The sequence below is a fragment of the Bombina bombina genome, chromosome 9 (assembly GCF_027579735.1).
Source record: "Bombina bombina isolate aBomBom1 chromosome 9, aBomBom1.pri, whole genome shotgun sequence".
In the NCBI taxonomy this organism is placed as follows: Eukaryota; Metazoa; Chordata; class Amphibia; order Anura; family Bombinatoridae; genus Bombina; species Bombina bombina.
The window spans coordinates 85,830,053-85,845,525 of record NC_069507.1 but is presented as its reverse complement, the minus strand read 5'-3'; the positions used below and the strand labels follow the sequence as shown (position 1 = coordinate 85,845,525).

General features: G+C 42.1%; 1 protein-coding gene across 2 annotated transcripts in view; it reads left to right on the top strand.

Annotated features, from left to right (window-relative positions):
* The window catches only part of FAM13C (family with sequence similarity 13 member C), a 564,754-nt gene that overhangs the window by 482,989 nt on the left and 66,292 nt on the right, over positions 1-15,473 (top strand). For both annotated transcript variants that reach the window (XM_053692240.1, XM_053692239.1), the window contains one exon: positions 51-250. In XM_053692240.1, the coding sequence (XP_053548215.1) occupies positions 51-250 (200 nt within the window). The remainder of the gene's footprint in view (positions 1-50; positions 251-15,473) is intronic.

Sequence of the window (15,473 nt, the reverse complement as noted above, 5' to 3'; positions counted from 1 at the left end):
AGAAATATTGATTCAGTAGATATAAATGTATTTATTTTTTATTTCATTAGCATGAAGAAGAGGATTCTGATGAAGAGAGTGCCCCAAATGGTAGTGACTTCATGTTAACAGAGTCTGATCTTGCAGCGGATGAGTATCTTACCTATTCAAGTGAAGATCTAGATCTACCAACATATGTATCCCCTCTTGATGAGAAAAGGCCGAGGAGACAACCAGCCTTTTCAATGTCAAATCTACACGAGGCCTCAATGTACGATTTAGTTCTCTATTGACACGTTTGTTAAAAATATTTATTTTAAGCACTGCTATCAGTATAACGCTGTACTAGTGTGTTAGTATTTTAATCTATGGCATTGATGCCATTTTTTCCCATCAGATTGAATTCATTCTGAAAGTCAGTGCACCTCCGATTCAAGAGTATTTAATAACTGATTAAATATACAGACAAATCATTGCAGTTACAGAAATGCTGAAAAAGCATGCATGTCACTAGGTGTCTAGAATTGATCCCACAGAAATGGCATGGCACTGGGTTCAAGTTCACCTGCGTGGTTCTCCGAGCAGAGTTCCAAAATCACATAGGTCTTTTATGTATCTCTCCAGCAACTGCCTGTGTTTAATGACCCTTTTGTGACTGTAAACCTCAATGCATTTTCTTTACCATTGGGTAGACTTAATCAAGATAAAAAGCTGCCTTTTGGAGGTTGAGGTTTTAAGTCGCAAAAGGGCCACCATACTCAGAAATTTGTTTTAGAGACAAATGAGGGACCTGTGTGATTATTTCTTGATGTGTATCAGACCATTTGTAGTGGTATATCTTGATATGCATTGGCCAGGAGAGTTTATTTCTCTTTTAAATTAGTTTCATTCTCTAGGAAAGCATGTATTAAACAGTTCTCAATTAATAAATTTCATAGAGCATTTTAAACTATGACATTGGTAAGGGAGTTTAAATAATTTCCTGAATAAATGGGTAGGCTTAGGTGAAGTCGAGACTCAAATACAAAACATAGCAGATACTCAAGGCCCCTGTATAATAAAAACCAAGTGTATAAGTTCATCCCAGGTAAACAGAGGGCGTAGGTACTTACAATTATTAAAGGGACAGTCAACACCAGAATTTTTGTTGTTTAAAAAGAAAGATAATCCCTTTATTACCCATTCCCCAGTTTTGCTTAACCAACAGTGTTATAGAAATGCACTTTTTACCTCTGTGATTACCTTTTATCTAAGCCTCTGCAAACTGCCCCCTTATTTCAGTTCTTTTAACAGACTTGCATATTAGCCAAGCAGTACTCACTCTAGGGTAACTTCACGTGCATGAGCTCAATGTTATCTATATGAAACACATGGACTAATGCCCTCTAGTGGTCAAAATGCATTCAGATTAGAGGCAGTCTTCAAGATCTAAGAAATTAGCATATGAACCTCCTAGAATTAGCTTTCAACTAAGAATACCAAGTGAACAAAGAAAAAATTGTGATAAAAGTAAATTGGAAAGTTGTTTTAAAATTACATTCCCTATTTAACTTGACTGTCCCTTTAAGGCAAGTGATTGGAAAATCACAGGGAGACAAAATGCCAGATTTTAGGGGACTAGGATTTAGAATGTATCTCTATGAGCTGATGAAACTGACAGAAAAGAATATAGGGTTAACGATGGATGAGGTAAATTATTCTAGTCAAATCATTTAAAATAAATAAAAATAGCTAAAGTTGATTAAGGGGAAGGGCTTTTTGGTAGTTGTCAAGTCAGTACATTAGATAATCCATTTTTAACTATCTCCGTTGCCTTTGGCAGCCACACTCCATTTTTTTTTTTTTTTTTTAACGTAGTAGTGTTTTCTTTCCTAAGATATGGAGAGTCCATAACGTCATTCAATTACTAGTGGGAAGGTCCCTCCTGTCCAGCAGGAGGAGGCAAAATGTCACTCCCCTTCCCATAATCCCCAGTCATTCTCTTTGCCTCTGTCAATGGAGGAGGTGAAGTTTGGTGTCTGAAGAAATGAATTCCTATTTTGGGTACTTTTCCCTGCAAGCAAGGATTTGGGTTTAGCTGAGTCCACGTCAGTCTCTTCAGTAGAGTAGTGGTGACTTTTAAGCAGTTAGGAAACAAAGCAAGGACTATCTCACAACTTCCTAACACATTGCTGCCCATGGTACAGAAAGCCAGAGTTGGTTACTCTGTTCATTCATTTTCTACAGGTCTCTGTAAGGAGTATGTGTCCTTCCACGCCTTGTGAGCTATCTTCCTGCCATACAGCTAGACTGCATGTAACTGCTTTTGTCTTCTTGTAGACTTGCACTTTAGAAGAATATGGGGATATTTTTAAAATCCTTTATACAGTATTTTCTTTGGCAGTGGGCAGGCACATTATGTATGTTGAGACTAGGGGTTAATCTTCCCTTTATTGGGCTGTTTTTACTCTTTGGGCTAATTTTGTTGAAACACTTTATTAGTATGTGTGTGGCTTATGTTTTATACAGGGATTTATGTATAAACTTAAAATTTGACAGTTGGATTTCTTTGCTTGCTTAGATAGAACAGGCTAAGTGACAGACTGCTTGAGCGTTTAAATTTCGGTCTCTTCGGTGTCGATATACTATATGATCATTTTAGAGACTTCTGGCATGTGTTACAGTAAGGCACCTCAGCATGTCTGAGGTGTAGGGCGCCTTATTGGTTTATTATTTTAAAGAATTTTTGCATAACGTTAAGCGCCTGTGGTATTAAAAATTCTTAAAGTGGGGGGGCGGAGCTAGCTGCCGAAGCGACTGGAAGCACATAACAGAAGCTCCTGGATATAATTATATTTATTGGGGTTCTTGACTTCAATATTTGGCATGTTTTTGACTTTTCATAGAGACCTTTAAGGGTTCATGATACAGCTTTAGAAGGACCAAGAATTACTTTTACATTTCTACTTCTACCTGGGTAACTGCTTCAATGGCTCAACAGGCAGCAGCAACTGTAGAGGCTAATCTCGCTGAAGAGACCTTTTTACTGCATCCTCTCCTAACAACTTTGGGAACACTTGAGGACAGACTATGTGATCTGGTGAGAGAACATTTGTCTGGGCTGCGCATCCTGCTCCTGAAGCGGTGCGAGAACATAGACAGACAGCATGCACTTCAAGATGGCGCCGGATCGCAACTAGATGCTACTGCCCCACTGGAACAGAGCGATGCTGACCATAGGATCTGCACGGAGGGCAACAAGCCTACAGGGATCTCTACTGTACTGGCAGCGCATCGACCACGGGAACATGGGCAGCCCAGACGTGACGACAGGCTGAGGCTCACCCCGCCTGACATCGCGGAACCTCCCGACATCTTACCTCCAGGCGGCAAAGGGAAGTCGTCTAAGTGGGACAGAGACTACGAGGCGGCTGATGAGGAAATTGTTTTCTTTATGTCCCCAACCGCCACAGCTGCAGCATATAAAAAAAGGTAACTTTACCCCTAAGACAGTGGCAGTGAGGAGACTTACCGAGACTTTGGTCCAGAGGGCCTATTCCCAAGGCACTAGACGGCTATGTTTCTTCTGTTAAGTGTGATCAGTCCACGGGTCATCATTACTTCTGGGATATTAACTGCTCCCCTACAGGAAGTGCAAGAGGATTCACCCAGCAGAGCTGCATATAGCTCCTCCCCTCTACGTCACTCCCAGTCATTCTCTTGCACCCAGCAACTAGATAAGTTGTGTGAGAGGACTATGGTGATTATACTTAGTTTTATATCTTCAATCAAAAGTTTGTTATTTTAAAATAGCACCGGAGTGTGTTATTACCTCTCTGGCAGAGTTTGAGGAAGGATCTACCAGAGTTTTGCTATGATTTTAGCCGGAGTAGTTAAGATCATATTGCTGTTCTCGGCCATCTGAGGAGTGAGGTAAACTTCAGATCAGGGGACAGCGGGCAGATGAATCTGCATAGAGGTATGTAGCAGTTTTTATTTTCTGACAATGGAATTGATGAGAAAATCCTGCCATACCGATATAATGTCATGTATGTATACTTTACACTTCAGTATTCTGGGAGAATGGTACTTCACTAGGATTACACTGTAAGAAGTACATAAAGCTGTTTAATAACTAGAAATTATGTTTAACGTTTTTGCTGGAATGTAAAATCGTTTTCATTTGCTGAGGTACTGAGTGAATAAATGTTTGGGCACCATTTTTCCACTTGGCAGTTGCTTAAATCTGTTTTTTCTGTCAGTTTCTGTTCTCCCTCACTGCTGTGTGTGTGGGGGAGGGGCGCTTTTACTATGCATCTAATATTTCAGTCAGCAACTCATTGTATTCCCTGCATGATCTGGTTCATCTCTACAGAGCTCAGGGGTCTTCAAAACTTATTTTGAGGGAGGTAATTTCTCTCAGCAGAGCTGTGAGAATTATAGTTTGACTGAAATAAAAACTTTTATTCTGTAATTTGTTTCCTGCTTTCAGAAATTGTTATCTTTGCTAATGGGATTAAACATTTGCTAAAGTTGTGTTGTTTACAAGGATTGAGGCTATAACTGTTTCAATTTATTAATTTTTAACTGTCATAGATCTTCTGTGCTTCTTAAAGGCACAGTACGTTTTAATATTATTCTATTTGAATTGTATTTCCAAGTTGCAAGTTTATTTGCTAGTGTGTTAAACATGTCTGATTCAGAAGATGATACCTGTGTCATTTGTTGCAATGCCAAAGTGGAGCCCAATAGAAATTTATGTACTAACTGTATTGATGCTACTTTAAATAAAAATCAATCTGTACAAATTGAACAAATTTCACCAAACAACGAGGGGAGAGTTATGCCGACTAACTCGCCTCACGTGTCAGTACCTACATCTCCCGCTCAGAGGGAGGTGCGTGATATTGTAGCGCCGAGTACAGCTGGGCGGCCATTACAAATCACATTACAGGATATGGCTACTGTTATGACTGAAGTTTTGGCTAAATTACCAGAACTAAAAGGTAAGCGTGATCACTCTGGGGTGAGAACAGAGTGCGCTGATAATATTAGGGCCATGTCAGACACTGCGTCACAGGTGGCAGAACATGAGGACGGAGAACTTCATTCTGTGGGTGACGGTTCTGATCCAAACAGACTGGATTCAGATATTTCAAATTTTAAATTTAAACTGGAAAACCTCCGTGTATTACTAGGGGAGGTGTTAGCGGCTCTGAATGATTGTAACACAGTTGCAATACCAGAGAAAATGTGTAGGTTGGATAAATATTTTGCGGTACCGACGAGTACTGAGGTTTTTCCTATACCTAAGAGACTTACTGAAATTGTTACTAAGGAGTGGGATAGACCCGGTGTGCCGTTCTCACCCCCTCCGATATTTAGAAAAATGTTTCCAATAGACGCCACCACAAGGGACTTATGGCAAACGGTCCCTAAGGTGGAGGGAGCAGTTTCTACTTTAGCTAAGCGTACCACTATCCCGGTGGAGGATAGCTGTGCTTTTTCAGATCCAATGGATAAAAAGTTAGAGGGTTACCTTAAGAAAATGTTTGTTCAACAAGGTTTTATATTGCAACCCCTTGCATGCATTGCGCCGATCACGGCTGCAGCGGCATTCTGGATTGAGTCTCTGGAAGAGAACATTGGTTCAGCTACTCTGGACGACATTACGGACAGGCTTAGAGTCCTTAAACTAGCTAATTCATTCATTTCGGAGGCCGTAGTACATGTTACTAAACTTACGGCGAAGAATTCAGGATTCGCCATTCAGGCACGCAGGGCGCTGTGGCTAAAATCCTGGTCAGCTGATGTTACTTCTAAGTCTAAATTGCTTAATATACCTTTCAAAGGGCAGACCTTATTCGGGCCCGGGTTGAAAGAGATTATCGCTGACATTACAGGAGGTAAAGGCCATGCCCTGCCTCAGGACAAAGCCAAAGCCAAGACTAGACAGTCTAGTTTTCGTTCCTTTCGTAATTTCAAAGCAGGAGCAGCATCAACTTCCTCTGCACCAAAACAGGAAGGAGCTGTTGCTCGCTACAGACTAGGCTGGAAACCTAACCAGTCCTGGAACAAGGGCAAGCAGACTAGGAAACCTGCTGCTGCCCCCAAAACAGCATGAATTGAGGGCCCCTGATCCGGGATCGGATCTAGTGGGGGGCAGACTTTCTCTCTTCGCCCAGGCTTGAGCAAGAGATGTTCAGGATCCCTGGGCGCTAGAGATAATATCTCAGGGATACCTTCTGGACTTCAAATACTCTCCTCCAAGAGAGAGATTTCATCTGTCAAGATTGTCAACGATCCAGACAAAGAAAGAGGCTTTTCTACGCTGCGTACAAGAGCTCTTGTTAATGGGAGTAATCCATCCAGTTCCACGATCGGAACAGGGACAGGGGTTTTACTCAAATCTGTTTGTGGTTCCCAAAAAAGAGGGAACTTTCAGACCAATCCTGGACTTAAAGATCCTAAACAAATTCCTAAGAGTTCCAGCGTTCAAGATGGAGACTATTCGGACAATTTTACCTATGATCCAAGAGGGTCAGTACATGACCACTGTAGATTTAAAAGATGCTTACCTGCACATACCGATTCACAAAGATCATTACCGGTACCTAAGGTTTGCCTTCCTAGACAGTCATTACCAGTTTGTGGCTCTTCCATTCGGATTGGCTACAGCGCCAAGAATCTTCACAAAGGTTCTGGGTGCTCTTCTGGCGGTACTAAGACCGCGGGGAATCTCGGTAGCTCCATACCTAGATGACATTCTGATACAAGCTTCAAGCTTTCAAACTGCCAAATCTCATACAGAGTTAGTACTGGCATTTCTAAGGTCACATGGATGGAAGGTGAACGAAAAGAAAAGTTCACTCGTTCCACTCACAAGAGTTCCCTTCCTGGGGACTCTTATAGATTCTGTAGAAATGAAGATTTACCTGACAGAGGACAGGCTATCAAGACTTCAAAGTGCTTGCCGCACTCTTCATTCCATTCAACACCCGTCAGTGGCTCAATGTATGGAGGTAATCGGCTTAATGGTAGCGGCAATGGACATAGTACCCTTTGCACGCTTACACCTCAGACCACTGCAACTGTGCATGCTAGGTCAGTGGAATGGGGATTACTCAGACTTATCCCCTTCTCTGAATCTGGATCAAGAGACCAGAAATTCTCTTCTATGGTGGCTTTCTCGGCCACACCTGTCCAGGGGGATGCCATTCAGCAGACCAGACTGGACAATTGTAACAACAGACGCCAGCCTTCTAGGTTGGGGTGCCGTCTGGAATTCCCTGAAGGCTCAGGGACTATGGAGTCAGGAGGAGAGTCTCCTGCCAATAAACATTCTGGAATTGAGAGCAGTTCTCAATGCCCTCCTGGCTTGGCCCCAGTTGACAACTCGGGGGTTCATCAGGTTTCAGTCGGACAACATCACGACTGTAGCTTACATCAACCATCAGGGAGGGACAAGAAGCTCCCTAGCTATGATGGAAGTATCAAAGATAATTCGCTGGGCAGAGTCTCACTCTTGCCACCTGTCAGCAATCCACATCCCGGGAGTGGAGAACTGGGAGGCGGATTTCTTAAGTCGTCAGACTTTTCATCCGGGGGAGTGGGAACTTCATCCGGAGGTCTTTGCCCAAATATTTCGACGTTGGGGCAAACCAGAGATAGATCTCATGGCGTCTCGACAGAACGCCAAGCTTCCTCGTTACGGGTCCAGATCCAGGGATCCAGGAGCAGTCCTGATAGATGCTCTGACAGCACCTTGGGACTTCAGGATGGCTTACGTGTTTCCACCCTTCCCGTTGCTTCCTCGATTGATAGCCAGAATCAAACAAGAGAGAGCATCAGTGATTCTAATAGCACCTGCGTGGCCACGCAGGACTTGGTATGCAGACCTGGTGGACATGTCATCCTGTCCGCCTTGGTCTCTACCTGTGAAACAGGACCTTCTGATACAGGGTCCCTTCAAACATCAAAATCTAACTTCTCTGAAGCTGACTGCTTGGAAATTGAACGCTTAATTTTATCAAGACGTGGGTTTTCTGAGTCAGTTATTAGTACCTTAATACAGACTAGGAAACCTGTTACCAGAAAGATTTACCATAAGATATGGCGTAAATACCTACATTGGTGTGAATCCAAAGGTTACTCTTGGAGTAAGGTTAGGATTCCTAGGATATTGTCTTTTCTACAAGAAGGTTTAGAAAAGGGTTTATCTGCTAGTTCATTAAAGGGACAGATCTCAGCTCTGTCCATTCTGTTACACAAACGTCTGTCAGAAGTTCCTGACGTCCAGGCTTTTTGTCAGGCTTTGGCCAGGATTAAGCCTGTGTTTAAAACTGTTGCTCCACCATGGAGTTTAAACCTTGTTCTTAATGTTTTACAGGGCGTTCCGTTTGAACCCCTTCATTCCATTGATATAAAGTTGTTATCTTGGAAAGTTCTATTTTTAATGGCTATTTCCTCGGCTCGAAGAGTCTCTGAATTATCAGCCTTACATTGTGATTCTCCTTATTTGATTTTTCATTCGGATAAGGTAGTCCTGCGTACTAAACCTGGGTTCTTACCTAAGGTAGTTACTAACAGGAATATCAATCAAGAGATTGTTGTTCCTTCTTTATGCCCAAATCCTTCTTCAAAGAAGGAACGTCTACTGCACAACCTGGATGTAGTCCGGGCTCTAAAATTTTACTTGCAGGCAACTAAGGAATTCCGACAAACGTCTTCTCTGTTTGTCATTTACTCTGGGCAGAGGAGAGGTCAAAAAGCTTCCGCTACCTCTCTTTCTTTTTGGCTTCGTAGCATAATTCGTTTAGCTTATGAGACTGCTGGACAGCAGCCCCCTGAAAGAATTACAGCTCATTCTACTAGAGCTGTGGCTTCCACTTGGGCCTTCAAGAATGAGGCCTCTGTTGAACAGATTTGCAAGGCTGCAACTTGGTCTTCGCTTCATACTTTTTCCAAATTTTACAAATTTGACACCTTTGCTTCATCGGAGGCTATTTTTGGGAGAAAGGTTCTTCAGGCAGTGGTTCCTTCTGTATAAAGAGTCTGCCTATCCCTCCCGTCATCCGTGTACTTTTGCTTTGGTATTGGTATCCCAGAAGTAATGATGACCCGTGGACTGATCACACTTAACAGAAGAAAACATAATTTATGCTTACCTGATAAATTCCTTTCTTCTGTAGTGTGATCAGTCCACGGCCCGCCCTGTTTTTAAGGCAGGTAAATATTTTTTAATTTATACTCCAGTCACCACTTCACCCTTGGCTTTTCCTTTCTCGTTGGTCCTTGGTCGAATGACTGGGAGTGACGTAGAGGGGAGGAGCTATATGCAGCTCTGCTGGGTGAATCCTCTTGCACTTCCTGTAGGGGAGCAGTTAATATCCCAGAAGTAATGATGACCCGTGGACTGATCACACTACAGAAGAAAGGAATTTATCAGGTAAGCATAAATTATGTTTTCCAGCATTTGCGCCTGTCCTATAATCTGATACAGTACGCAGCTAGAAAAGTTGGAGTGGGGTAGACTGATGGGCCTTGCATGGAGGCTTGTTTGGCTATCCTGAATGTACTCTTAGTATAAGTTTATATATATCTGATTGTTTGGTTTTTCTCTACATCTGGTTCTATTGCCATTTCCATATTTAATGCTGTCTGTTCAGTGTGTATTTTATGATAAGAGTGTTATACTAGATAGGCAGCACGCTGCTAGACAAATTTGTGAAAGATAGGCTATTAAACCATACACATAGATTTAGACTGAAGATACTTTAGGCAGTAGTTAGTATGTATGATTGTTTGCCTTTTTTTTTTCTTTCAATTTAGCCCTATTGCCATGTACATATTTTATGCCGTGTGCTCAGTATGTATTTTATGTTAAGACTGCTATATTAGACAGGCAGCTTGCTACTAGACAAACTTGGGAGTGATAGCATATTAAGCCCTACGCAGAGACTTCCTTGGTTAATGCAAATGTGCTTTTAGTATTAGTTAGTCTGCGTGTTCAGCATATATGTTTTGTCAAGAATGCTATTATATACACTGTGTTTTGTTCCGGAATGCATTTAGTTATATAATGTACATACTAGATGTTCTGGTTTGTTTTTAAGCTGGCACATTTTGGGTTTTCTCTACTGGATTGAAGTCCAGGTTAGGCAGGACTAAACACCTCCTACCCTTTTTATTAGACCTTTAATACAGAATAGACGGCTCTTTTTCTATGCACCCTAGGCACTTATTAGCCAACATTGAGTACAAACCGCTAGTTTATGTATGTGCATACCAGTTTTGGAGTTACCATATAATAATAATAGAACTAGGTCTCAGACACTGTAAACGGCTCTCATTCCCTCTGCTGGGCTGCCTGCGGCCGAGACAGCCTAGCAAACACACCATGTTTGTACTGATGAAACCATATTTAGAGGTATTTTAAATACAAAGCTACAATACAGTTTCATAGACCACCTATATTAAGGTGAATAATAGCATTATAGTGCTAATTATGTCTCTCTAAGTTGCATTATATGTATCTACTGTCCCAATTGAGGTACCTATACTATCCATTCTATGCTTTCCTATGAAGGTAACTCAGCGTTCAATATGTATACTCAACTGGTTCATTTAGTGTTCTTGGCTGCTATAGTTATAGTCCCCTTTTGGTCCATGCGGATAGAGCTAAAACAGTTTCATTATAATGCCTAATTTGCCCTCAAGCTGATTTGTCTTGAGTGAGTTATTTTCATATCTTATTTGATTAGCCCTAGCAGACTGACATTTGTGATCCTCATATTGCTCCGTTTCCCCCATTATATTACTTACTGGTTAAGTATAGGGACACAGATCCCACACGCAAATCCCTACATTATGTTTAAGTGTGATTGCCCATAGAAGTTATCGATATATCCCCCTGTACCCCTTAAAAGTTAAATGAGGTATTTTTCTATAGATTCTTTTCTCAAGTTCTGACATCTCAATAGGCAAAACAAAATACTGTGGTAAAAGCGTTGCTATATTTAATTCTGTCACTGAAAATATGTTGAATTTGAGCAGTCATGGTATTTAATGCTGGACTACAATATTCCAAAGTCATTATGCAGATTATTGTTTGATATGCATTTTTGTTTGTTGATGCCGATCCTATATTTTATTGTAATATGATTCTTGAGACAAGTGAATTTTCAATGTATGATATGTGTTTTGAAAACCTCAATAAAAATTAAAAAAAAAAAAAAAAAAAAAATTCTTAAAGTGACAGTGTATTTAAAACATTTCTACAATTTGGGGAATTTTTTATTAAGTATTATGGACATGGACCAAGACTGTCTTTTGACAAATGCTTGTTATGCCTTGAGGCACAAATTGTTTTGCCTATGCAATTATGTGCTGCATGCTTAGCTAGAACACTTTAATTTAAAGATAAAATGTTGCCCTCTGAGCCCAATGTTTCTCAGTAAGATGCTGTTCAGGCAATGCCACAGCTTTCTCCTCAAACGTCCCAAGCCTCTATGGCGTCAAATACAGTGCCCTGTATTTCCTCTCAGCCTCCTGGAGGAGTTTATTTGCCTGCAGATTTTGATGCACAGGTATCTTCTGCGGTATCTGCGGCATTATCTGCTTTTGCTATGCTGGAAAATTGCAAGAGGAAAAGGAGATAGTAAGGTTTCTGTTCCACCTACTGCTACGCAGGTTGCCCTCCCTCAAAAGTCTGATGAGGAGGATACGCCGGTAGCCTCTGAGGGTGAAATCTCAGAATCGGACAGTAGTATTCCTTCATCTGATACTGAAGAAGTAAACTTCAGATTTAAGCTTGAACACCTTTGTGTACTGTTAAAGGAGGTATTGGCTACTTTGGACGACTCCGATACTTCTGTCGTTGTCAACCCTAAGAAGTGTAGTAAACTTAATAAATACTATGATGTTCCTTCCTCTGTGGAAGTGTTTCCTGTTCCAGACAGAGATTATTTCACAGGAGTTGGAGAAGCCAGGGATACCTTTCCCGCCGTCTCCCGTCTTTAAAAAGATGTTTCCTGTTGCTAACTTCATTAAAGATTCATGGCGCATGGTGCCTAAAGTAGAAGGGGCTATTTCTACTCTGGCTAAGAGAACTACAATCCCTATAGAGGATAGCTGCTCCTTTAAGGATCCCATGGACAAAAAGCTGGAGGCTTATTTGAAAAAGATGTATGTTCATCAAGGTCGTCAATGGCAGCCAGATGTTTCTATTGCCACAGTAGCAAGTGCGGCATCTTATTGGTGCGACGCCTTGTCTGAATCAATTTTAGTAGAGACTCCGTTGGAGGATATCCAAGATAGAATTAAGGCTCTCAAACTAGTAGATTCCTTTATTTCTGATGCTACTATTAAAGTTATTAGACTAGGAGCCAAGATGTTGGCAGAGCTTTGTGGCTAAAATCTTGGTCAGCTGATGTTACCTCCCAAGTCCAAGCTTCTGGCGATTCCTTACAAGGGTAAGACCTTGTTTGGACCTGGTCTGGCAGAAATAATTTCTGATATTACGGGTGGAAAAGGGTCTTCCTCCTACTCTTCCAAGAAGTAAAAGTCCAAGTCTTCTTGGAAGCCCAATCAATCTTAGAATAAGGGGAAGCAATCAAAGAAACCCTTAGCTGAGTCTAAGTCAGCATGAAGGGTCATCCCTCAATCCGGGATCGGACCAAGTGGGGGGCAGGCTTTTCCTGTTTTGTCAAGCGTGGATATGAGATGTCCCAGATCCTTGGGCTGTGAACATAGTATCTCAGGGTCACAAAATAGAATTCAAAACTTTCCCTCCCAGGGGCAGATTCCTCCGCTCAAGATTATCTGCAGACCAGGTAAAAAGAGAGGCATTCTTGAACTGCGTTCAGGACCTTTCCTCCCCTGGGAGTGATTGTTCCAGTTCCAGTAAGAGAACAGGGTCTAGGATTCTGATCAAATCTGTTTGTGGTTCCTAAAAAGAGGGAACCTTTCGACCCATTTTAGACCTAAATTGTCTCAACAAATTTCTCAGGGTACCGTCCTTCAAAATAGAAACCATTCATTCCATTCTTCCTTTGATCTAAGAAGGTCAGTTCATGACGACCATAGACCTGAAGGATGCGTATCTTCATGTTCCCATCCACAGGGATCATCACAAGTTCCTGAGATTCACCTTTCTAGACAAACACTTTGTTTGTGGCTTTTCTGTTTTGGCTTTGTCACAGCTCCCAGAATTTTTTCAAAAGTTCTGGGGGCTCTCTTGGCAGTGATCAGGTCTCGGGGAATTGCAGTGGCGCCCTACCTGGACGACATATTGGTTCAGGCGCCATCTTTTCAACAAGCAAACTCTTATACAGAGATCTTGTTGTTTTTTCTACAGTCCCACGGATGACAATTGAATCTGGAGAAGAGTTCCCTTGTTCCAGCTACAATGGTGTTGTTTTTTTTTTAGGGACCATAATAGATTCCTTATCTATGAAAACATTTCTGACAGACGTCAGAAAATCCAATTTTTCTTTCCTCTTGCCTCTCTCTTCAGTCTACTGTTCGGCTGTCAGTAGCTCAATGTATGGAGGTAATTGGTCGTCTGGTTGCTTCTATAGACATCATTCCCTTTGCTCGAATCCGTTTGAGGGATCTGCAGTTATGCATGCTCAGACAATGGAACGAAGACCATTTGGATCTTTCTCGGAAAATAGATCTAGACCAGTCGACATAGACTCTCTCCCATGGTGGCTTGCTCAGGAGCATCTTTCTCAGGGCAGATGCTTCCAGAGACCTTCCTAGGTGATTGTGACCATGGACGCCAGTCGGCTGGGGAGCAATCTGGGACTTGTTAAAGGTGCAGGGACTATGGACTTGGGAGGAGTATGCTCTCCCAATAAACATTTTGGTGTTGAGAGCGATTTACAATGCTCTGATGGCTTGGCCTCAATTGTCTTTAGCCCGGTTTATCAGGTTTCAGTCTGACAACATCACCTCAGTGGCTTACATCAACCACCAGGGAGGAACTCAGAGTTCCTTAGCCTTGAAGGAGGTGGCACAGATTATTCAGTGGGCAGAAGCTCACAATTGTTGTCTATCTGCCATCCACATTCCTTGAGTGGAAACTGGGAAGCGGATTTCCTGAGCAGACAGACATTTCATCCTGGGGAGTGGGCTCTCCATCCGGAGTTGTTCTCCAGGTTAACCCTCAAATGGGGGGTGCCGGAGTTGGATCGGATGGTGTCTCGGCAGAACGCCAAGCTTCCAAGGTACGGTTCAAGGTCAAGAGATCCTCAGGCCGCTCTGATAGATGCTCTGACGGTTCTTTGGGATTTCGGTCTAGCATACCTGTTTTCTCTGTTTGTGCTCATTCCCCGAGTTATTGCTCGTATCAAACTAGAGAGAGCATCAGTAATTCTAATAGCTCCTGCATGGCCTTGCAGGATTTGGTATGCAGACCTAGTGAAGATGTCATCTCGGCCGCCTTGGAGGTTTCCTCTGAGGAAGGACCTAACTCAGGGTCCATTCCTCCATCCAAATCTTGTTTCTCTGAAGCTGACTGCTTGGAGATTGAACGCTTAGTTCTGTCTAAGCATGGATTTTCTGAGTTGGTCATTGAGACCATGATCCAGGCTCACAAGCCTGTTACTCGAAAGATTTACCATAAGGTATTACGTAAATACCTTTTATTGGTGTGAATTTAAGGGCTACTCTTGGAGTAGGGTCAGGATTCCTAGAATTTTCTCTTTTCTCCAGGAAGGTCTGGAGAAAGGGTTGTCAGTCAGTTCTCTGAAAGGTCAGATTTCTGCATTATCTATTTTGTTACACAAGCGTCTGGTGGATGTGCCAGATGTTCAATCTTTTTGTCAGGCCCTGGTCAGAATCAGGCCTGTGTTTAAACCTGTTGCTCCTCCTTGGAGCGTTAATCTTGTTCTTAAAGTTTTGCAGCAGGCTCCGTTTGAGCCAGTGCATTCCATATATATTAAGTTGCTATCTTGGAAGATTTTGTTTCTTATTGTTATCTCTCTCGGCTTTGCAGTGTGATTCGCCTTACCTTATCTTTCATGCGAATAAGGCAGTTCTTCATATAAATTGGGGTTTCTTCCTAAAGTGGTTTCGGATAGAAATATTAATCAGGAAATTGTTCTTCCTTCTCTCTGTCCCAATCTTTCTTCTCATAAAAACGTCTGTTGCACAACTTGGATGTTGTGCGTGCTATAAAATTATACCTACAGGCGACTAAGGATTTTCGCCAGTCTTCTGCCCTGTTTGTTTCTCAGGAAAGTGTAAGGGTCAGAAGGCTACTTCTCTTTCCCTCTGGTTGAGAAGTATGATTCGTTTTGCTTATGAGACTGCTGGATAGCAGCCTCCTGAGAGAATTGCAGCTCATTCCACTAGGGCTGTCTCCTCTTCTTGGGCCTTAAAAAATTATGCTTCTGTGGAACAGATTTGCAAGGCTGCAACTTGATCCTCTCTGCATACTTTTTCCAATTTTTCCAAATTTTCTGCCTCTCTTGGGAGAAAGGTTCTTCAAGCGGTGGTGCCTTCTGTTT